This window comes from Seriola lalandi, unplaced genomic scaffold, assembly GCF_002814215.2.
Source record: "Seriola lalandi dorsalis isolate HSWRI2012SDOR001 ecotype SW California unplaced genomic scaffold, Sedor1 jcf7180002054767, whole genome shotgun sequence".
In the NCBI taxonomy this organism is placed as follows: Eukaryota; Metazoa; Chordata; class Actinopteri; order Carangiformes; family Carangidae; genus Seriola; species Seriola lalandi.
This window is the reverse complement of record NW_019525320.1, coordinates 1,004,277-1,026,265: the sequence shown is the minus strand read 5'-3', so window position 1 is coordinate 1,026,265 and position 21,989 is coordinate 1,004,277. Positions and strand designations below refer to the sequence as shown.

Genomic DNA, 21,989 nt, shown 5'->3' with positions numbered 1-21,989 from the left:
TAAATAACCCATTAAGGCAATACATAATATAATGAAATATTTTTTACAAAAAGTATCGAAAAGTATCGAAAAGTATCGAAATACATATTGGTATCGGTATCGAAACAGAAATTTGGTATCGTGACAACCCTATTGTAGAGTGGATGAACATTTGTGATATGTGTACAGCAGCACTCCCACCACCTGGATGCAAAATGTAATATTTTGCAGCACCAGAAGTAATGTTCTGGAGTAAGCTGTCTCCATCCAGCAACTTTGTTGTCTAGTAGGTAATGAGCATCACAGCTTCACAGTGCCACTAGTGTGGCTATAGTCTTTTAGTCTTGTGTAATAATTGTGGTCTTGATGTGGACTGCTTTCTTTATTGAAACGCCCAGTCTCACTTGTTTTGATTATCCACATCCATAAGTGTTCCTCTAAGAACTGCTTCAGATTGATAGAGCTTATTGAGGTTGATGGAGAAAAGGTTGCTCCTGAGCGCAGCTGCAACAGTGTTATAATAACTGTCCTGGTGCCACTGTTGTTTATACAGAAAGGATTCTTGGCTAGTGTTGCCAACTAGACTTGACTTATCAGAATAAACAGAAGGTCATTCCTCACTGTGCAAACCAGATAACAGGGATGTTGTTGACTTCAATCCTAAATGGGAATTAGATCTCCAACATAATTTATTTATAAATTCAGGCATTATTATAATGTTAGCTATACAGCTATACACTGTATATACTGTATGTAGCAATTAGTCAGTAGGGGTTTTCCTTTCACTCTTTACCCTCTCAGACCTTGAAACAGACTTCCCTTTGGTTTTTCTTCTCCTCCTGCCAAGTTCAAAGACAACAGCAGCTTCCAGAGAAATTGCTATTGATCCCATATTTACCATCCCAGCCCATCTCTTTGGCTGCGAGTGTCTGTCTTGAGTATCTAATGTGAGCCTCATGTTACAGCATATTATAATGCATCTTTTCCTAACAATGTCATTCTTGTTGTTCTGTTTCCTCCCTCTCTCTCTCTATATATATATATATATATAAATTACTCTTTCCTTCTTCTCTATATTTCCTTGCAGGGATGCATTCGTGCTGGCCATCATTAACAGCGGAACCAGTTTCTTTGCAGGCTTTGTAGTGTTTTCTGTGCTGGGCTTCATGGCTGCAGAGCAAGGCGTGGACATCAGTAAGGTAGCTGAGAGTGGTAAGAATACAGATTCCCCATGATTTAGCCGCCTAAAGGCCAGTGTAATGAGCTGAGTGTTGACAGTGAGAGCTATACTGTATGCCCTTGATACTTGCTTCTCACTCTGTGTCTTAATGTGCAGGTCCAGGCCTTGCCTTTATAGCCTACCCCAAGGCTGTGACTCTGATGCCTCTGGCGCCGCTCTGGGCAGCTCTTTTCTTCTTCATGTTGCTCATACTGGGCTTAGACAGTCAGGTAATACTTTAATCTATACCATATACTATATATTCACTTTAGCTTTAACATAGAGGAACTGTATGCTAATTTAAGGTAGTACCTGTTTCTATATTTTGCTGTCTTTTTGATCCTGTAGCACTTAATGTAGAGTAGCTATAATAGCCAATCTACATTTCTATCTCTATTTTCCCTCTCACTTCCTCTCACAAACAGTCTAGACACATCACGTCCAGTTTTAACATTGCATTTCTTAGCAGCCTGTTTGTTGTGTGTCTGTTTGAGCCAGTGCCTACATCCATTGTTTTACAGCCCAGGGATTTGTCAATGAGCTTCTGTCTGATTCACACAGAGAGCGTCTGTCTGCTCTCCAATCCATTCATTTACTCTCACTTTCCATTCTCTGCCTCATTTCTTCTCCATCCATCTCCCTCTTTTTCCTGCCATAGCCACATTGCTCATGCATGTGCTGCCATTTCTAGTAAATTATGTAAAAATAGCTCCACAGCTGAACTCATTTTGGAGGTTGAAATATGTTTCTGCAAAGAAACACATAGTGTTCTTGTGTTGGGAGACTGAGGAGCGGAGTCTGAGGAGACATGCTAACCTGCAAAATCTCAGTGTTATGTCAGGTGCATCTGCAGTTCAGTGCATCTGACATACAGTATGTTGACTGGTTGAAAGGGACGGTTAGTGGGGAGTCAGCAACAGTGAAATTCTGTGTATGATTCTTAACCATTTATTTTGATTTCCTTGTTTTAAGTTCACATATTCTTCCTGGATATTTTTGTTTGCTATATCCAACATTATCCTCTATTGAACACAGTGATGTTATTTGCAAGTATAGTATGTTAGTAGGTCACAATGCAAATATCTGTGCACAACATCCATGCATGTTCACACACTCAGACTTCAGTCCACTCTTGGTCTGTCATTCACTTTTCCCTTCTCTTTTCCTCTCTGCTATCTCTCCACTCTCTTCTTCAGTTTGTAGGGGTAGAGGGGTTGATAACGGGAATCATGGACATGCTACCGCCTACATCTGTCCTGGGCTCCCTGCGCCGAGAGGTGGTAGCGGCCATCTGCTGTGTCATCTGCTTCCTCATCGACATGTCCATGGTCACTGAGGTACAGTGAGGATTTCCCAGAGTTTCCAACCTCATGTGGTTGAATTCTTCACAAACAAGTCATTTTTAGGCAGGCAGATTATAACACAACAAACTTTGGGGCAGAATATGACGCCATTCAGAAACTAGATGAAAGGCCACAGTTTCTTACCTGAGTTTGAGATTGTTTCCAAATTATTTTAATGATTCTTTGATTGTGTAAATCTTAATTGGGCTCTGGAAACCATTGCCATGACTGAACTCAGATGAAAGCTTAAACAGTGGAGACGAGGCTGTAAATAGGTCACACATAAAGTATTAACAGCATATTCTTGATGTTGACTGCTCTCTCTGGCTCTGTCAGGGAGGGATGTATGTCTTCCAGCTGTTTGACTACTACTCTGCCAGTGGCATCACTCTGCTGTGGCAGGCCTTCTGGGAGTGTGTGGTGATTGCATGGGTCTATGGTGAGACAACACTGCATAATTACAATGCAAACAACACAACCCATGCACAATTCATTCATTCATTCATTCATTCATTATCTCATCATTTTTATTTCATCCCCGCCAGGCGCAGACCGTTTCATGGATGACGTAGCTCGTATGATCGGCTATCAGCCCCTACCCTGCATGAAGTGGTGCTGGTCCTACATCACACCTTTTGTCTGTGTGGTAAGTGTTGCTCTGTATGTTTTTTTATAAGTTCAAATAGTTGAAATTAGCTGACGTATTTGTGTGCAAATAGGGAGTGTTCCTGTTCCACGTGGTGAACTACAAGCCCCTGACCTACAACACAGTGTACACATACCCCTTGTGGGGTGAAGCACTTGGCTGGGCATTGGCTCTGTCCTCCATGCTCTGTATCCCCGTCACTGTTCTCTACAAACTGCTGCGCTGCAAAGGATCTTTGCGGGAGGTCAGTATGCCTGGGTGCAAATGTGCGTGTTTGCACACATTCTCTTGTGCTTGTGTGTCTGTTTGTAATTGTCGATAAATCAGTAGGAATGTGTCTCCTTGGATACCGACCTCCCTCTGCTGTTCGTCATTTGGTTTGCTGATTTCATCATTACTCATTAGAGAAGGCTGAAGCATGAGTCCAGTAAACAGCTCATCATGTCCCTGTCTTTGTCTATGTAGCGGTGGCAGCACCTAACCACCCCAGTCTGGGGCAGACATCACCTGGAGTACCTGGCCCCAGAGAGTGAGGCCAAACTGCTGCCCCCTGCAGGAACCAAGAATACGCTTCTCTTTGAGAGTGTCATCTGATAAAGCTGAGCCCAACAGAACACAGACCCAAGGTCGCCCTTGACATCAGCACACAAACACACAAACTACTCAAAATACATGCAAACCACATTGGCCCGATAAGAGCAAAGTGCAGATTAGTTACACACCCCACAGTTTTAAAGCTATGGAAAAGCCCTGGACAAATGGACCAAAGATTAGATGGGAGAAGAACTGAAACACACCAACATCTATACAGTCATCACAGGCTGATATTCCCTCTGCTCTGCTTTCTGACTCTACCTCGCTGACTCTCCCCTCTCTTTCCGCTCCCTGCCTTTGTGCTGTCCCGTCCCGTCTTGTTCTGTAAGTGTGATGTGTCCAGTGTAGTTGCAGTATCTTCCCTTTCTACGCCTCTCTGTTAGGGTTTCAACAGCTTCATCAGTCCCAACATGTCATGCTATTTTGTTGTGAGTGAGCAGAACCTCAAAATATTCTGGTGAAACTTTCAAAATGAAAGACCTCATATCTGCTGCTGATATGCCATGGTCTGAATGGGAGTGTGGATGCTGGGTATATGTGTGTGTGTGTGTGTGTGTGTGTGTGTGTGTGTGTGTGTGTGTGTGTGTGTGTGTGTGTGTGTGAGAGTGTGAGATTGTGTATGTGTGTGTGCATGTGTTTGCAAAAAGGAGTGTGTGTTGGACCATGGCAGTGGTGTCTTCATTTACATGTAGCATTGCATTTGACCATTGTTTTCTGCCAACTGTATTCTCTTAATTAACTGTACAAAAATAACTTCCATTTGTAAAAAAAAAAAAAAATAATAATCAAAAAGAGACGATGCATCACCACTTCCAGCTGTGTGTTATGAACTAACTTAAGTATCCAGTGTATTGTAGGGTCTGTGAATCAGTGTTAACAATATTTGGAGGGGATGACGATCAGTATTTCCACCTTAAGAGAAGGAGAGAAACTTTAGATTGAACTGTGCAAAGAGCAGGAGACGGGCTTGTGGGGAGGGGGAAGAGACCTGATGCCATGAAAGGAAAGAAGCAATAAATGACCAGATAAGGATGGATGCTATGTGTTTTTGTGACTCTTTATTTACATGGTCTCATTCATTTTTATTCATAAAACACACTGTGGATATGTACAGAAAGTATCCTGCTTCAATCTCATTAAATATGTTACACCTTTACCTGTATAAAAATAAACTCCCAAGAGATATTTGATAGTTAAACATTTATAAAGTAGCTAACTAGAAGTGTTATCAGTCAGTGAACACATTGTTGTGCAATAGGCACTCTCAAGGAAATGTGTTTTTTTTTTAACACTTGACATTGTTTACATTGGAGTGGTTAATCCAACAAACTAATAATGGAAGGACCCCTTACATATTGCAGGTAGATCATTTATTTATGGTGGTCAGCCACTGTGTCAGGAAGCCCTGACATCCCACTTAGTCCGCTGAAAAATAGCTCCGCACTCATTTTTCCAATCTACAAAATTGCACATAAATGCATCTGTCTTGCAGACCTTCTAAATGTTTATTGCTTTCACATACATTTCTGAAAGTAAAAAAAAATATATATATATATATGGCTGGGGAGCAAATATAAATGGGTGGGCTATCCAAATCAATTACATATATGTGAAACATGTAGCATACGTTACAACACAGTGCTTGGCAAATGCTAGAGAGTTATGATAGATGCAACACGCGACTGGATCCCAAAAATAGCAGAGCTTCAGATGTCAGAGGAATCAGATGTGTGAATACTGACTATAAATACACCGGGACTGTGTTTAAAAGCTGCTGCTCTGTGAAAACATAACACCTATTATACCACATCTGCAATTCAGCTCATTGATGAAGGATTTTGGAGCAAATGGGTTGTAATGTAAGAACTAAGAACCCCTCCCAGAGGGAATGGCCTGGCCATATCAATGACAAATATTTACATTCTATTGATTTATTATGGAAGACGTCTGGCTTTCCTTTTCTAAAGGAACAGGAGGGCCAATTGCATTGATTCAAGGATATAGATTGACAGACACATACACACACACATCATTTTCCGTCTGTTTACAGCAACACCTCAATATATGTGAGTTTCCCCTTACAGTCAACCTTTCAGTCATTCTCTGCTCTCTCACACAGGCTATAAATACAGACTCCTATTAGTCCAATGTTACATTCTCCTACTCAACCCCCGCCCCTTCTCTGTCTCTCACACACTCACCACAGAGCGAGAGAGCTGCAATGACGTATTGCTGGCTATCTCATTAGGCGATATCATAAAAAGCCTGTTGCCACAGCAACGGCTCCCTGTATTTCCATGGCAACCAGCCGCCATGTCAAGGTGGTGCATTCAGAGACAATGACGACCAGTAGTGAGCAATGGAGCAGCCAGTAGCCCAAGAAAGGGAGGAGGAGGAGGAAGATGGCGAGAGTTGGAACAGTCTGACCCCTAATGGTTACATCTGGGTGTTGCAGGAAACATCCTAAAAAAATGAGGAAGGTTATGGGATAAATGGAGGAAAATTTCAGAATATATACCAGTAATGATAAGTGAATAAAGGTGGAGGACCTTAGAAGTGTCATGAATAGTCATATTGATGAACGTACAAGTATGAAGTCTGTCTGCCCCCGTTTCTTGAGAATATGAAGCACTGCATCATGAACTGTGACAAACAACCGGCTTTTTGGGATGGACTCTGAGAAGAAACCTGCAGTTTCCAGCTGCTCCACGACGCAGGCTAAACAGACAGAAAAGCATGCATGACAATGAGAGACCATGAGAGGAAAAGCATTTTGTGATTATAGAAATAAATATTTATGTTTGACTGACATGTCGGACAGGGAACGATGTGGCGCCGCTGAGGCTGGGACCTTGATGCATTCACTATCTGAAGTTTCACCGCCTTGACTCTACATTAAGGACGTTAACTTTGTCTCTGTTTTTGTCTGGAGTGCCACTCACCTTGGCAGCCTGCTAGATAGATGTCCAAATCAATCTCCTCAAAGTCCCTGAAAATCTGGCAGAAAAAGATAGACATCACTTTGTCTTTGTCTTCTTTCTTTAAGAAAATAATTAAAGATGAACCTGTATGCTTAGCAAAATATCAGGCGATTACATGTTAACGATGTCAAAACACTTACATTTTTCAGTGTATTCACAGTGACTGTGTCCACAAAGCTGGTTGTTGAAATGTCCAAGATGATGCTGTGTGTGCCTGATCCGCAGGCCCATCCTATCTTGTCATCACCATGTCGGGATTCCTGGTTGATGCTGCCATCGCCGGGGCAACCAGTGTCCGAATCCGAGTCCAGCATGGTTTTGTCATGTTGGTAAGCCCAGTTCACTTGTCCTATACTGAGGCTATTTGTAGAGGTCTCTGTCAGGCTTAAGGCTGGACCATTCCCTTGAATCTGTCCGCTCAATCCTGGAGAGACTTTCCCCTCATTCATCTCTAACTCCTTCAAAGAGAGTGTGCCATTGGACAGGTGGCTGACTGCTTTTTTCTTTTAGGTTGAAAAAGTGGAAACAACTATTAGAAACTTACGAGTTGAAATTTTTAAGTGACTGGTTTCATTTAAGGTGTCTCTGAATGTGTCATTTAGGATATCATACTTGTTTCTTTGCCTCCTTTTTCTCTTTCTTTTTCTGTTTCTCTTGTTTACGCTTCAGCTCGGCGTCTCGTTTCTTCTTTGCCGTCAGCAGCTTCCCGATTTCAATTCCACTCTGCACAAAAAGCCGAGCATCACATTAAAGAGAGTAAAGAGAAAGTGAGACGAGCGGGAGAGATAATGAAAGCAATTAAGGCTGCTGTAGACGGCAGACAGAGATTACATCCTGTAATCAAATGCAAGCCAGCACACAAACACACACACCTTCTCTTGCAGGGCCTCCAAGTACATCTCAGCATTTGTGTAGTAGATAGTTGTAGAGGAACGGAAGATTTTAATTCCTGGAATCTCTTTAGCCTGCAGGGACACATCATGAAGTAGAAGAGGTCAGGAACTCACACCCAGCTCTGCTCTCGTTTGCACTTTCTATCTCCCGCATGTATTGTTCAACTGAATGGAGCTTTCCCACCACTGATGATCTTACTATATCCACAGAGTGTTCCTCTAAAAGGGTCGGCTCACCCAAATTACGGTGGAGGCTGATGGGAATGTCAATAGTTTAGCAGGTATTTTGTCATAAACAAAAGCACAAATTTAAATTTTGATGGAGTTTGATGAAAAGTTAAGGGATCACCAGCGTTATTACAACTCACCCAGAACCGGACATGAATGTCTGTGCTAAACCAATCTGACAATCTGTCTATTAGTTGAGACATTTCACTTAAAACTACAACTACAATGGTGCACTTAGAGGAAAGGTGAGGAGATCACTATGACAGTCATTAGGATTCACCCTTTGTGGATCATGAATGTCTGCACTAAATTTCATTCCAATCCATCCAGTAGTTGTTAAGATTTTTCAGCCGTGTGGACCAAACCTGCCGTCGCTAGAGACATGACACTAGCATGGAGAAAAAAAATTCAACGGCAATATCAAATTACTTTCTAAAGAGAAATGAAAACTGTTGTCAGGGAGCTCTGTAGATTATTAACTGGGACATCTGAGTTACATTCACCATCATTTTATAAAGTGGCAGTAGAAGTCTTACAGGACGATAACTCTTAAACTGAAAAAATGAAACCTAATGACATCTACATGGCTAAATAACACAAGAGGTAAGTGAGAAAAGAAGTATTTTTATAATTTGAGTGACCCGTCCCTTTAACTTTCTGTGAATGAATATCACTAAAAGTTTCTTACCTCCCTGTAGGACTCCGTGTCCAGATACAAGTCAGTGCCTGACACGTGGCCCAAGATAGCGTAACGGGGTCTGAAAGGTATTAAAATGACAAAATTACAGCAATAACTGCCCTGCGCCTCTGGGAACATCTCATGACAATCTTTCATTATGTTTGCATATATATCGATGATTAATAATTAGTCGTAATATGTAGTTACAGTTGTGTCCTGAAGATGAACGTGAGCATGGAAAAGCCAATGGAGACGGCCAGACCCAGGTCCAGATTGAGCAGGATGGTGCTTGTGAATGTCACCAGCCACACCAGCTAGAGGGCAGCATAAACACTAACAGTCAATGAGGTCATCAGTGATGAACGGTTCACACAGTATTTAACTGAGCAGAATGATTCTTAAAGAGGATTTAGTCGTACCAGATCAACCTTGTTGGTCCTCCACAGCTCAGGTATGTCCATGAACTGCTTAAACATTCCTTTCAGATTCACAAACACTATGGTAGATAAGACAGCCTGTGGAGCACATACACACACACACACACACACACACACACACACACACACAGATGTATTCAGATATACGCACAGCCTTATTGGTTATTAAATTGTCTGCCAGGAGAGATACTGGTCATTAGCAAGAATTGGTACAGGGAGGAGGGTGTTACCTTTGGGAGATCTTCAAACAGAGCACCTATTTTCAAAACCGTGATCAGCACAATGACGGAGGAAATCACTCCTGCAACCTGATAAGACACACACACACACACACACACACATACACAGTGATTGTACAGTAAATGGTCTCTAGTTGAACATATGAATTAGATGTAATCAGATGCTGGTATTTGTGCTGTTTGTGCACATTTGCGTTGTATTTGTTTACTTGTGTCTTTCCCCCTGTGCTCTCCTGAACGAGGCTGCGAGACAAGGAGGAGGTCACTGAGTAACACTGGAAAAATCCACCGACAGTGTTACTCAGACCCAGAGCAACCAGCTCCTGGAAAAAGAGAAAAAGCAAGACAGGCACAGTTTGAAGGAACAACGTGTACATTTAGGCTGAAAAACAGATGACCTTAGACATTAATCCTGACATTTGATGGCTATTAATACCATGGCCTTTAGTGTCAGGAGTCTGTGACCTTCAGGTGAATAACATCAGTGTAGTGTTTTTCTATGGCAATGTCAACACATCACTGCCACTCTGAGAGCAGTGCCAAGCATATTTAAGACACACTTGATTGCATAAAGCTTGTTGGGCATTAATGATTTAGCAGGCCAGCTCTGAGAGGCTGTGAGTGCTCCCAGCCCATCTCTCTCCGGAGCAGAATGATCCCAGTCACATGCCTCCGCAAGTGTGTGTGTATGTGTGAATGCTGTAAGTGTGTGTGTGTTGCAGACAAAAGTAAGAGCTGAAAAAAAAAAAAATCTGTGCATACACATGTGCAATGTAAAAACAGAACTGTGGAGAAAGTACGAGTTTTGCCTTTGTGTGTTTCTATTTTCAGGAGAGCATTAATCAGTTTTTTTTCCAATAACATGATGGCATGACCTGCTGTACCAGCAAAAGGGGAAACAGCGCAGTTTAATCTCAGGCTGTGGTTTGGCATAAAGACTGAATAATCAGAGGAGATTGCATAAGCAAACAAGAACATATTTGCATCTCCATGACAGAGGGGAATGATGACAACATTTCTGTAATATCTGTGATCCCATTTATACCCACTTGTTTTCATAGAAATGTCTCTTCATTTCCTTCTAACGTTTAACCACATCTCATTATCCTTTGTCATATACATAAACCAAGTAACCCAGAGGGAATTTCAGTTGCTATTTCACGGTGAGGTGAATCTTCTATTGCTTTGTCACATAGTGTTATGCACTAAGAAGAGAAGTTTGAGGCTGTATAACATTTAGAAATGCATTTGTGTAATTACTGGCATAAATGCATCTTTGCCCAACTCCTTGAGAGGTTTGGGCAATCTAGTTTCAGTCAGTCATTACTATTAGGATATAATCCAGACATCAATGATGCATTAAATGACTTGTAGATGGGGGACTATGGAATAAGAGAAACCCTTTTTTTCCTAAATCATTCATATATTCTGTTTGAAACAATGGAAAATCAATTCACAAAAGGAAAGTTGCTGTTTGTAAACAATGCTGTTGAGAAACAGTCACAAACTTACAGTAAAATAAATATCTGTTCTTTATACTTTAAAAACAAGAGACAGTAGCAACTGAAAAATGTGCCGATCTTCTGATTGGTATGACATGAAAGTATTTTTGTTGTTGCTTCTGTCATACTTGTGCAGTCTCAGTCTGAGATGAAAGAATCTCCTGCTTTTGTAATTCATGCCAATAAAATACCTGGATTGAATTTATTTGAAATGAACTAAGCACCCGAAACAGATATGCACAAAAAAAAACAAAAAAACATAGCTCTGTTAAATTATTCATGGCTATGCTACTGGGGTGCGGCTTGAACCAGGTTGTTTTTTACAGAATAATTTTTCCACTGATGTGACTGTTATGACTAACTGCGAGCAGAGAGTAAAGTCTAATATGAGGACAAAGTTTGGCCTGTTAGCAGTGAGTCAGACAGGAAGAGGGACTCCAAGTATAACTCTCACAGCTTTTTGTGAGAAGCACAGTGTGTCTCTGTGTCTGTGCCTCACCTGGTTGCTATCCACCTTGTAGCCATGTTTGAGGGCAAATGTTTTGCCGAGGGAAATGTTGATGGCGTAGCCCACAATGGCCACGGCAAAAGCATCACCTATTACCTGTGAGAACAAAGTGGTATCTGGAGCTCGAGGGGCCTTGAGCCTGCAGCAGGAGGAAAAAGATGAATGGTTCAGGCTTTTATCACTGTTACTACGTACAGCACAAAGAGTCCTGACACAGGACAGCTCACAGTTCCCCTGAAGCTGTTAAAACCTCTTGACATTAAAAGATATTTAAGTAACAGGCTTCTTGCCAGAGTGAAACTTTTAAAATCCAGCAGCCTCTTGCACTTTGCACATGCTGTAGCTTCTTTGTTATTGTTATAGATTTTTTGGAAGCACATTCTGCAGCTGGCAGACATATTAACCTTTTCAATAATTTAGAAACACACCCATCTTTCAACCTTTGTTTTTGCAAAAAAAAAAAAAAAGCAAAACAAAACAAAAAAATGGCCTAACCAGAATTCCACGAATATCACATTAAGAGCAAACTAACACCCTGTGACCCAGTTTCTTTGTAGGATGCGTCATAACACCTCTGCATATCAGACAACCAGGAAGTAGGGGGCTTTTCTGTCTTGAAAACAGTTTGTCCTCAGTTTCACCTCCTCCCCCCTCACTTTCTCTTTCTTTTTTGTCCACACACACATACACACACATTTCATTCACACAGAAATAAACTTACCCACTGGGTATCTCTCCAACCACATCAATGCTGTATTTACTTGTAAGTCCACAATAGTGGGTGATGATTGTTGCTGCTATGATCTGTTGAAAAAGGGGTAAAAAAAAACAAAAAACAATGTTAGTTCAGTAAGTGGAGGAAATCATTACTTTGAGCACATACAGTGTAACCCCTTTTTTGGCAACTGTAAAACAAGGTCACCGGTCCTTCAGTGTAGTCGGATCTCTGTGGTAAAGATGCCCCCTGCTGGAATATTAGGTGAACACACCTGCTGCATGAGTGAGAGAGGAAACACAGAGGAAACAGCAAAGGGAGGACTCACAACTATGAGCTCTATAGGGATGGGCAGAGGCAGCTTCTGTCTGTAGCAGGCATTGAGTTCTTTGACCACAATGAGAACAGAGAGCGCCACCAGGCTGACCACCAGCTCCGGCACCTTGGTCTGAGGCAGCAGTCGGCAAATGTCCACCAGAGTCTGTGGAAGAGAGAAGGAAGGAACAGATGGAGAACATTGGAAATCAAATTAATGCATTTCTCACGGAGAAAGCTATAAAATGTAAACAGTTTTAATGGTGATTAATTAATTTGTTTAAATGAATATGCGTTTAAATATCAAGTTTTCACTTGTGTGAACAGATGTAACATCAAGAAACATGAAGTTTAATGTTGCCACAGATTCAGTTACATTTTGGTTAACAAGTTGAGTCCCGAATTTTAGCCTGTATTGATTTACATTTTGGAAAAATCATCATCCCTGAATTAGCTGTTAACAATTACTTTCTTCTATGTATCATTGGATGTACTGTTGTAACGTTGATAGTGAAGAAATCTGGTGATTCTCTGAAGGATTCCTCCCCCTTTAGACAACATTATCCCGAAATCATGAGATATTTTTCTCATATTTTCTTATTTACGAGACATATGAGATCTTTTTCTCTTAATTATGAGATAGTAAGTCATAAGCATGAGATGTGGGAGTCATAATAAAAAAATGCGTGATGAGGTTCAAAAATGTCTTTCTTTTGTTAATGTAATGTGCTTCCCTATGACAAAAACATTCAAATCCATCAGAGAAGTAAAAGCTGCAATACCACATGGTAAAATGTCAGGACCTCTGCCCAGTGACACCTGATTGTTTGGAGCGGGTGTGCTTTTCTTTATTTTCAAACTTAGTGTGGATGTGGTGTGCTTGGTGCGTTTTGGTTTTGTCTGTCTCTCTCTTTTTTTATCCATGGGCGGCGCCTTCCTGGTTCCTGGCCTGGCTCTCACACTTGACTATCATCTGTAATCAGCACACCTGACCTCCATCCACCACTCAACTCTGCAGTATATAAAGCCAACCCTGACATCCAGTCCCTGCTGGATTGCTGTGCTGCACCCGGTTTGTTTGAGCCACGTATTCTGCCCTAAAATCTGTGATAGACTGTTTTTATGACCTGCCAGCCAATTTTTAAAATGTGTCTCAGAACCCTAATCCAGTAAACACTTGTTTGCAGTCAAAGCTAAAACTAAACACTGTGAGATTTGTTGGTTGCATAATGCATGACATACTCACATAGATAAGGGAGAGAGGACCAGTGAATCGCAATGGTGTGACTCCAAACAGGTACTTGAGCTGTGAGACACATACATGACATGCTGATCCTGTGGTGTAGCCTCGAACCAGCGGCTCAGACAGGTACGTGACCACGAACCCAAACCTCACCACACCTAACAGGATCTTAAGGATGGAAGAAAACGGAGAGGGTCGGTTAAACGTAGTGAAATATGACCTGTTGAGTTATTCAGTACCTCAGTACAGCCACTAAAAGTTTTCAGTTTGGTCAAAATGGACACACGAATAGAAACACACACCTGAAAGATTCCTGCCAAGACTGTGAGGGAACATGCTATCTGTACTCTGAAGGCATCCCGATCATCGATGTCCACAATGTCTGTCCCATTGGTGCCATTTACAATAAAGTTACTGTCGGGTGCAATCCTCTCTGTCACACTCCCAATCATGATGCTGATCACAGCAAACGTACCTGGACAAACAAAACACGAGCTTGTAGATTAACATTTATGCACAAAGACATAAACAAGGATCACTTTATCCATGTTGAAATCTATTTTTTTTTTTTTTTTTTTTTTTAATTTGAATTTCTTTCCTTTTAAAACTCAGCCACATCCACACACTTTCTCACCTATGGAGATGTGTCTGGAAGTACCAAAGATGAAGTAGATCAGCACCGGGTAGAGGGACGTGTACAGGCCGAACACAGGCCGTAAGGAAGCCAGAAGAGCATATGCCATGCCTGGTAAACAAACCAAATAAAATGAAGGAAGAAACTGTGTCCTTTATTCAAATTTGATGTCAGTTGAGTTCTTCACATTTTGACTGTTAGAGGAATTGTTTGACATGTTGGGAAAGGTGTTTATTTGCTGTCTTGCTATTTGCTCTCTTGCTGAGAGTTAGATGAGAGGACTGATACCACTCTCACAAATTTGTGGACTTGCTTGACTTGACTTACACGGATAGAAGATTCTATCTTTGACTTGGTATTCATGACTTGAGACTTGACATATTGAGACAGATGACTCATGGACTTGACTCTTTTTTTTATTACACATTTACACTTTGCTAAATTATTTTTTTTTAGATAAATTACAGTTTGTTTTGGGACATGATTGGGTGATTTCTAGAGTGATGCCCCCAACCCAGCTCTCATGGGGAGGGGCTAAGTCCAAAAATGCTAATATTTGGACTGCCGGAGGAAAGAGAACATCCTGTAGCACAATGCAATGCAGGTCCCACCTAGAGATGTACAGTAATAACTAGAAACTAGAACCTTCATCAACCTCAGTATTAGAACCGCAGCAGATCATCCATCATCCAGATTATAGCAACTCCTGTGTGGTAGCTATCGACTCTAACCTTCAAGTGATTTTTCTTTTCCTTGTGATTTTTCTCCAGTAATTCCCTGTGCTCACCCTGCGTATCCTTTGTCATCAGCCTCGCCTGCACCGGCCTCCCTGCTACGGACCCAGAGCCAACACCCAATCCTTCAGGGGCAAGATTCTTCCCTTGCCCATGCCACATCCCTCCACCAAGTTTGGTGCAAATCGGTTCAGCACTTTTTGCAAATAAACAGACATGGGTAAAATCTTAACCTCCTTTGTGGATGTAATAATAATAATAAGACTAGTAATAATAATTGCTGCAGTGGGTGGCTTGAAGTCACAGATCTGGACTACATTTTCACAAAATGTCCAATATCAGTAAGATTTATAAGGTGTAAACAGCTGAAACAGTTTTCATTAATGTTGAATATACAACTAAACCTTTCATGACCACTGTCTTTTTGCTGATTTTGGAAACTTGATTGAGGAAGTTTTTTTTCACTTAACTCCAAGACAGAAAGAGAATACACATATTTCCCAACATGTCAAACTCAACCTTTAAAGTGACAAGTTTGCTAAGTTTGTGAGGTGTGATGTGGATAAACTGTGCGCTCCCTCCACTCTACACATTCATGCATACAAACCCTGCGGCAGATGCATGATGCCCACACTGCAGCCCGAGATCAGGTCCCCTATAGCATTTTCTCTGATGGAGTAGTGAGGCAACCAGCCAAGAACAGGCACCCAGCTCTGCACTGTGTGCTTCAGCCTGGGCACAGAACACCTGCAACAGTCATATTACTGAGTGTGATGTACTGGGCTCACATGAGGTACACAATTTCACCTTCAAATAATCCACTGAATGTTAAACTGTATGTCTACATGCAAAGTCACCTAGCTAGTTCATGCGCAGGGTTAAGAAAAGAACAATTTTGTGGTGATGATTAAAGTCCTCCTGCACTTGTTTATCACTTTTGGTTATTGCTAAGTCACTTGGATGTTTGAGCTTCACTGTGCAGAGTAATGTAGGGCTTGATACTAGATGGAGGTTTTCATGTTCATTTGATCGATGTTCTCACCTTAAATCTGAGTTTAAAACATACGTGATTGAGATGATTTTGTGGCTTCACAAATAGTTTGGAGGCCAATGAAGTCCAATGTGCAAGTTACACAAGTCTGATGTGGAAACTTCCAGTGCACACACACACTGAGAATGGACTTTTCAGTGAAGCACGTCCAGTAGTTAAACTTTTGAAATGAGCAATATTTGTATATTTATAGTTTTTGGATTTTTCATTGAGAGAGAAAGAGGAGATTTTATTTTAATTCGGTAACCAAAGTTTTTTGTGGGAGTGTTGTGGTAAGTGTCCTCCTAGCTCATTTCTTGTAAAAACAAAATGAAACTTGTGAATTGTAACAGCCGCTACAGTTTTTATCAGCTGGCCTTGTAAAATAGTGATACACTGGATAAGAGCGGCAGGTTAATGTGCTACTGTTCACTTCTAATACCCCACGGAGATGAGCTGATTGCCATGGCATCAGCTAACAGGGATCCTTTAAATAAACAAATAGCGGGAATGCCTGCATAAACAAATATTACTTCTGTTTTACCTAGAAGAAGTCAAGCAACTTGTTAATTTAGTTACACAAAGTTTCTTCCTTGTCTGCTGAAACTTTACATGATTATCATCCATTCACAGGAAATATTTGCTCCGAAAATATGTGTTGTGTATGTAATTATGATTGGTTGATAAGTCTTAACAATTATTATTGATGCTTCCAACTAAGTAAAACTATGAACTTTGCTCATTGGTTGCCATTAAATGATGATGCTTTGAGATAGCAAAACAGTTAACAAAGTAAACACACAGCCATTTGCGTGCTCACACACACACACACACACACTGTGATGGCTCATTCATTCATTCCTGAGGCTGAGTGAGCAGTTAGAGCCACACATACAGTCACACACAGACAGTTACAAAGCACAATAAAATAAGCTCACAGCCAAACACAAACATACATTGTGTCATTGTGTATGTCTGTCATATCTCCCTCCCCTGTGTCCTCTCCTGTCTATTTTTACCTCAGGGACTCTTTCACCCGTTCCCCAAGGGGTGGTTTGGTGGACCACGTCCCTTTTTGTGCCACTTCATCCAGACGGAACTCATCCAGAACCTCCCTCTGTACAAAATAGTCCCTGGATGGATAGTCCCTCTCCTCCATGTCCACGTCTGTCTGAGCAAATTCGGCCAGTGAGTCTTTGAGCTCCTCCTTTCTGCTTGAGGGTCCTCTCGATGGAAAGGTCAGCTACAGGTGTCTGTTGCACAACAAAAGCCAGACTCTGTGAAGTGGGAGTTAAGCAACCTCAATCTGTACTGATTGACAGTGGTTATTTCTTCGTCTGTTTTTGGAGTGTGGGAGTGACCGGTGCTTTCCTGCCCTTATAAGAGAACAACCACCTCCCCACATGTGCCTGTTCTGCATACACACACCTGAGGGTATGTGTGTTCGTGTGCGTGTTCCTATAGTGATTAACTTGGTGGGAAAGGCCAGACTTTGGTAAACACTCCAAACTGTGAAAACTGGTAAATCTTGACACTTAGAGACACATTGAAACGCTGCAACTGACAAACACTGTTTCATCCATACAGCAGTGCCTATACAAAAACACACACAAACACCCACTGATAGTTACTTAGCTCTGTGTTACAGATTAGTTTGCAGCTTTTCTTTTGGAAAAGGCGCACTCATCTCTCACTTTTGGAACAACAACAGTTTGCTAGATAGGTGTGTGTGTATGAACCAGATTGAAACATCTTATCTTTATGGCTGCCAAACCTTCCTCATTCAGGAGATAAAGTGACAATGTTTTCAGTGTCAGCAGGAAAACCGCTACACATTGTGCTATTGGCATTGCCCGATATCTTTTATGGGATGTTTTTTGGATGATCCAAAAAAAAAAAAAAAAAAAAAAAAAAAGGTTGATAACTAGCCTAAAATAAGTCTCCTTCCTGATCAATAAAGAGAGATCAGCTGATTTGGCTTTGTATCAGAAATCTGTTTGAGTAGTCAAGTTTTTTATTCAATTTAATTAAAACATTTTACTTCACTAAATCAAATGGTTCAATTTGTTTCATACATGCCCTTACTATTAAAGTGGCATCTGTACAGCCTGTGAATAAAGACAGAGAAAATGCAGGTATCTCCTAACAGCATGAGTCTACATGATAAGGTTCATGCACCAGGACACTCTAAACTTATAACACATCAGGTTATTTTCTCTCACGTATACTACGTTGTTTGTGACGATTGACTAAAATGAAATAAAAACATTAACAGAATCAATGTATAGTTGAAAAATCAAAAAAGAGCGAGAGGTGATATGAGCTGATTAACAAATAAAAAATAAACCCAGGCCTTACAGATGGAGTATCATACACAATAAGTATATATGTCTCTCTGTATACATTCTATGTAGGGTCTAATATATCACTTTCATTTTAAAACTTGGTAAATAAAAGCCCATTTACCTTTGAACAAGGTAACCTTATAACACAAATCCATTAGTCACACTCCTGACAGGGCTCCTTCAAATCATTTATTTGATGTTGATGTTAAGCTGGTTAAATTTTAAAAGGGTCTTTGTCAAAATGGTTTTCATTATTGATTGAGGTTTATCTTGTTATTCAGATTGTGTGAAAAGAACCGATGAAAGAGACATGAAAAAACTGATAATGAGTGAAAATTAAAACAAAAAAAATCTGATCAGAGTCAGAGTCCTGTTGGAACCATTATCTGTTTTGACATGAGCGATTTAAAAATGAAAATAATTAATGGTAAAGTGGTTAACATAGCCAGTCAAATTGCTGTAAAACCTCAGAATGAGCTGAAGTTTTGAATTTTTATTAGAACTGAATTAGTCGGGTGTATTAAAAAATTGTTAGGGAACAAACTGCAGCCTGCACTCAGTAATTTGTGTGACAGGACACACACAATACATACTGTACATGTATAGTAGATGTTCTTCACATCTTTGTGATATCATTAATGTTTCATATGGTCTGTTGTTGTCTTTAGTGGTTTATGTTTAATGGTGTTTTTACAGACAAGGGATGGTTTAAGTTCATGTCAATGGAAAATAAAGTTGTATGGTTGCATTTTATTGTATTTTATTTTAGTCTTGGATAAACACCAATTTTTGTTTTAGATATTAATTACAATATCCATGCTACATGCTTCACAATGCCTTTGTCTGTGCTTTAAATGCTTGAGACTATATGTTTGTTGTGGTTTCAGATTTCACTGTTAATGACTGGCAAAGCACTCGCTGTCACAGGTTCCCAGTATTTAAGTAAAGGAACAACTGGCTCCCAGGATGAGGTTCCTTGACACGACTGAAATGACTAACAGTAATGGATGAGTGTTGGACATTAACAGTGAACATTCTTGCTTATTAACCCTGGTCCGTGTTGCAGGTGTATGTAAATGTATGCTGGTCAAACTCAGGAACATTTTTGATGAGCAAGCACGGCTGAAAGGACAACTAATGTGAACAAAGTGAACCTGCCAAACTCTCAATCTCAGCTCACTTACAAATCACACAAAACAGAATCATTTGTTTAATTCTAATTAAAGATTAAACTTTCTGCAGAGTAAACCATCTTTAAAAAAGGGATAACAGGGTTAAGCATGTACTCTTTGGTCGAGTTTGCACTGGTAATACAACCATTTCGAGTGGCAAAGGCTGGATGTCACAACCAGTTTCCCATTACTTTCAGTCATCTATTTTAACTGCTTATAACTGATGCCTGAAAACTGCGATGTGTCCTGTGCACTCAGCCTATACCAAAGCTGGTATTTTGTCAAGTATTTTTCAATTATCTTGTTCTGCACATTGTCCCCTGGGGTCAGAATTCACTTTTGTAGTTTGGTATCCAAAAAAATGCTTATTATAACTTTTCCTATTCATTTTAATTTCATTTTCTTTATATATAAGCACAATGTACATTAATAAACATTTCTGCAAATGTGCCAGTGTTAATTTCCCACTGCAGTCCTTTGGCAAAAAATGTGACATATTAAGAATACATAAACAAATCACACAATAAAAAAACACAGGACAATAAGATGCTAGTTATTTAAACGTTTTGTGTTTTCACACTGCAAGTTAAACGCAAGGCCAACTGGCCTTGCTTCATGCATTTTTCAATTTTGTATTTTATCTTTGTGTGTCTGTAACCCCACTATGTCGAATCTCTGTTCTTACATTTTCTGCATATTTTTGTTACGTATGTATTGATTTAAGACCTAATAAAACCAAACCAAACATTCTTACAGTGAGGTAGAAAAAGATAAAGACAGAGAGGGACGAAAGGGAAAAGAGAGGGCACAGTGTGAAACTGTGGCTGTGATTGTTCCCGTCAGAGGAGAGTGGAAATTTTAAATCTCACTGCAGGTTTATCATTATTGAGTGTTTCCTGCTCATAGCTAAACCATAGTGTTTGTTTCTTCAGCTTCAAGTGGTAATTTTAGTTTAATTTAGTGGATTTTTAAACAGAAATTCAATTTTCTCTGTATCCTCAAAATATCTGTTGATCTGAATGCAGGGCGAAACCTGCTGAAACTAAGCAGCACAAAGGTAATATGAAAGAAATTCACAATGTGTGCAGCATGGGATAAAAGAAATAATAAAGTTGCTGTTATTTTTTGATTGATGTGGCATTAACTCTCTGTGAGACCTCTGAATATAGGATGCTGCCAAGCACCTCCTCTCTTGTATTAGGCAAACCCTTATCAATAGGTAAATAGCAAGATAAATCATTTAACTGCCTGCATGAAGAGGTGAAGTGTTTGATAACCTGTGAAGCGCTATACGTTTTCTCATGCCCGTAAGGCATAGTTAGATTGTTTCCTGACCTAGTTTTTAATAATGGTCTCATTTAGGAATAGGAATAATAGAAATATATATATAATTGACATTATATGAATAATAGAGCAAGCAAAACTTATTCATGTTGCACTTTTCAAAACAGAAGTTACACATTTCTATGGAGAAAGAAAATAGTATATAGAGAAAAAAATTATTTTCTAGCCATGCTAGCAGCCTATGAAGCTGTGTTTGTAGCTAAATGCTAAGGTCAGGTATCAGGTATTTCGTCATAAATCTAAGTCTTGAACAAGTTAAATTTTTTTAACATGATGGTGGCACTTAATGAAAAGTCAGGAGATCATCAAAGCTATTACAATTTATCCTGAGGGGGACACAAATGTTGGTGCGAACTTTCACGGTAATCCATCCAATAATTTGTGCGATATTTCAGTCTGGACCAAAGTGGTACCAACCAACAGCCCAACGTTGCCATTCTTAGAGTTTTGCTCCTAGAAATACTAAAAACAATTAGCGTTTTAAGTCATAAATTAAAAATGCTATAAAATGTTTTAAAATGTGCTATAGTGGAAAACTAGCCTCTTTTTTTTTTGCCACTTTCACTTCATCAGTAGATTGACACTCATGCTCTGTAAACTGAAGCCTTCCTTTTGGCCAAAGGTCCCAATGAAGAACTGGCAGTGTGACAGTACTCTTACTGACACATGTAAGTGAGCATGATTCACATGTTCCCATACACACATCCTGGGCACAGGTGTCACTGATTAATCTGCACTGTCTATAAACTGTAAGGACCATGTTGTTTTCCTGCTGCTGTTGTGCAATGCAGCACACTCAACTGTACGTGGAAACACTATTAGAAAAGAAACAGCCTGAAATAACCCTGTAATGAGATTTATGTCACCTCCTGTAGCCTGTCCAGTAGGCAGACACACCCTCGCTATAAAACAATGATCATGTGCATTGTGTGTGTCTTCATCTTTGTGAATGTTTGACTGTGTGTGTTCACTGGTAGTTCTCATCACTTGTCTTGTAAAATGTTCCTCAAAACGTTAGCTTCAAGCACTTATTGTTTAAAATTTCCTAATCCCTGAAAAAGGCCTGTTTTCTATGATTTTTCAGTTTTTGGTTTTGTTTTTTTTTCACCACCACAATTTACATCTTACCATTTAAGGCTTTTCACTGAATGAGTCTTCCTTCCGTATGACAGGAGTGTTCCGCACATGTCAACAACCTGTTAACCTTAT

At 40.2% G+C, this 21,989-nt stretch overlaps 2 protein-coding genes and 1 long non-coding RNA gene across 3 annotated transcripts in view; 2 read left to right on the top strand and 1 right to left on the bottom strand.

The window, feature by feature from the left end:
- The window catches only part of LOC111668902 (sodium- and chloride-dependent creatine transporter 1), a 15,566-nt gene extending 10,744 nt beyond the window's left edge, over nt 1-4,822 (top strand). Inside the window, exons 8-14 of the mRNA XM_023425055.2 lie at nt 1,067-1,191; nt 1,316-1,428; nt 2,395-2,535; nt 2,878-2,980; nt 3,087-3,187; nt 3,261-3,431; nt 3,653-4,822. Coding sequence (XP_023280823.1) covers nt 1,067-1,191; nt 1,316-1,428; nt 2,395-2,535; nt 2,878-2,980; nt 3,087-3,187; nt 3,261-3,431; nt 3,653-3,781 — 883 coding nt within the window. The 3' untranslated portion in view covers nt 3,782-4,822. The remainder of the gene's footprint in view (nt 1-1,066; nt 1,192-1,315; nt 1,429-2,394; nt 2,536-2,877; nt 2,981-3,086; nt 3,188-3,260; nt 3,432-3,652) is intronic.
- A 2-nt stretch (nt 4,823-4,824) lies between these two features.
- LOC111668901 (solute carrier family 26 member 6-like) lies at nt 4,825-20,557 on the bottom strand. The gene is made up of 19 exons (XM_023425054.2): nt 16,939-20,557; nt 15,497-15,636; nt 14,156-14,266; nt 13,824-13,996; nt 13,525-13,689; nt 12,292-12,444; nt 11,970-12,052; nt 11,240-11,387; nt 9,448-9,561; nt 9,230-9,307; nt 8,982-9,077; nt 8,770-8,876; nt 8,572-8,641; nt 7,635-7,727; nt 7,375-7,485; nt 6,903-7,265; nt 6,724-6,778; nt 6,369-6,499; nt 4,825-6,244 (listed from the first exon to the last, which is right to left on the bottom strand). The coding sequence occupies exons 1-19, from the start codon at nt 17,076-17,078 to the stop codon at nt 6,218-6,220; spliced, it is 2,358 nt and encodes a 785-aa protein (XP_023280822.1). The 5' UTR covers nt 17,079-20,557; the 3' UTR covers nt 4,825-6,217.
- LOC111668904 (uncharacterized) lies at nt 13,569-15,528 on the top strand. The gene is made up of 3 exons (XR_002761755.2): nt 13,569-13,647; nt 14,134-14,269; nt 14,926-15,528. It is a non-coding gene; the product is annotated as an uncharacterized LOC111668904 (long non-coding RNA).
- Nucleotides 20,558-21,989: the final 1,432 nt, after the last annotated feature.

Coding starts and splice junctions, on each gene's coding strand:
- LOC111668901 (XM_023425054.2), bottom strand. CDS start 17,078: ATGGAGGAGAGGGACTATCCATCCAGGGACTATTTTGTACAGAGGGAG. Junction 14,267..15,496: donor CATCATGCATCTGCCGCAGG/GTTTGTATGCAT, acceptor TTTGTTTACCAG/GCATGGCATATGCTCTTCTG. Junction 8,642..8,769: donor TTCATCTTCAGGACACAACT/GTAACTACATAT, acceptor AATACCTTTCAG/ACCCCGTTACGCTATCTTGG.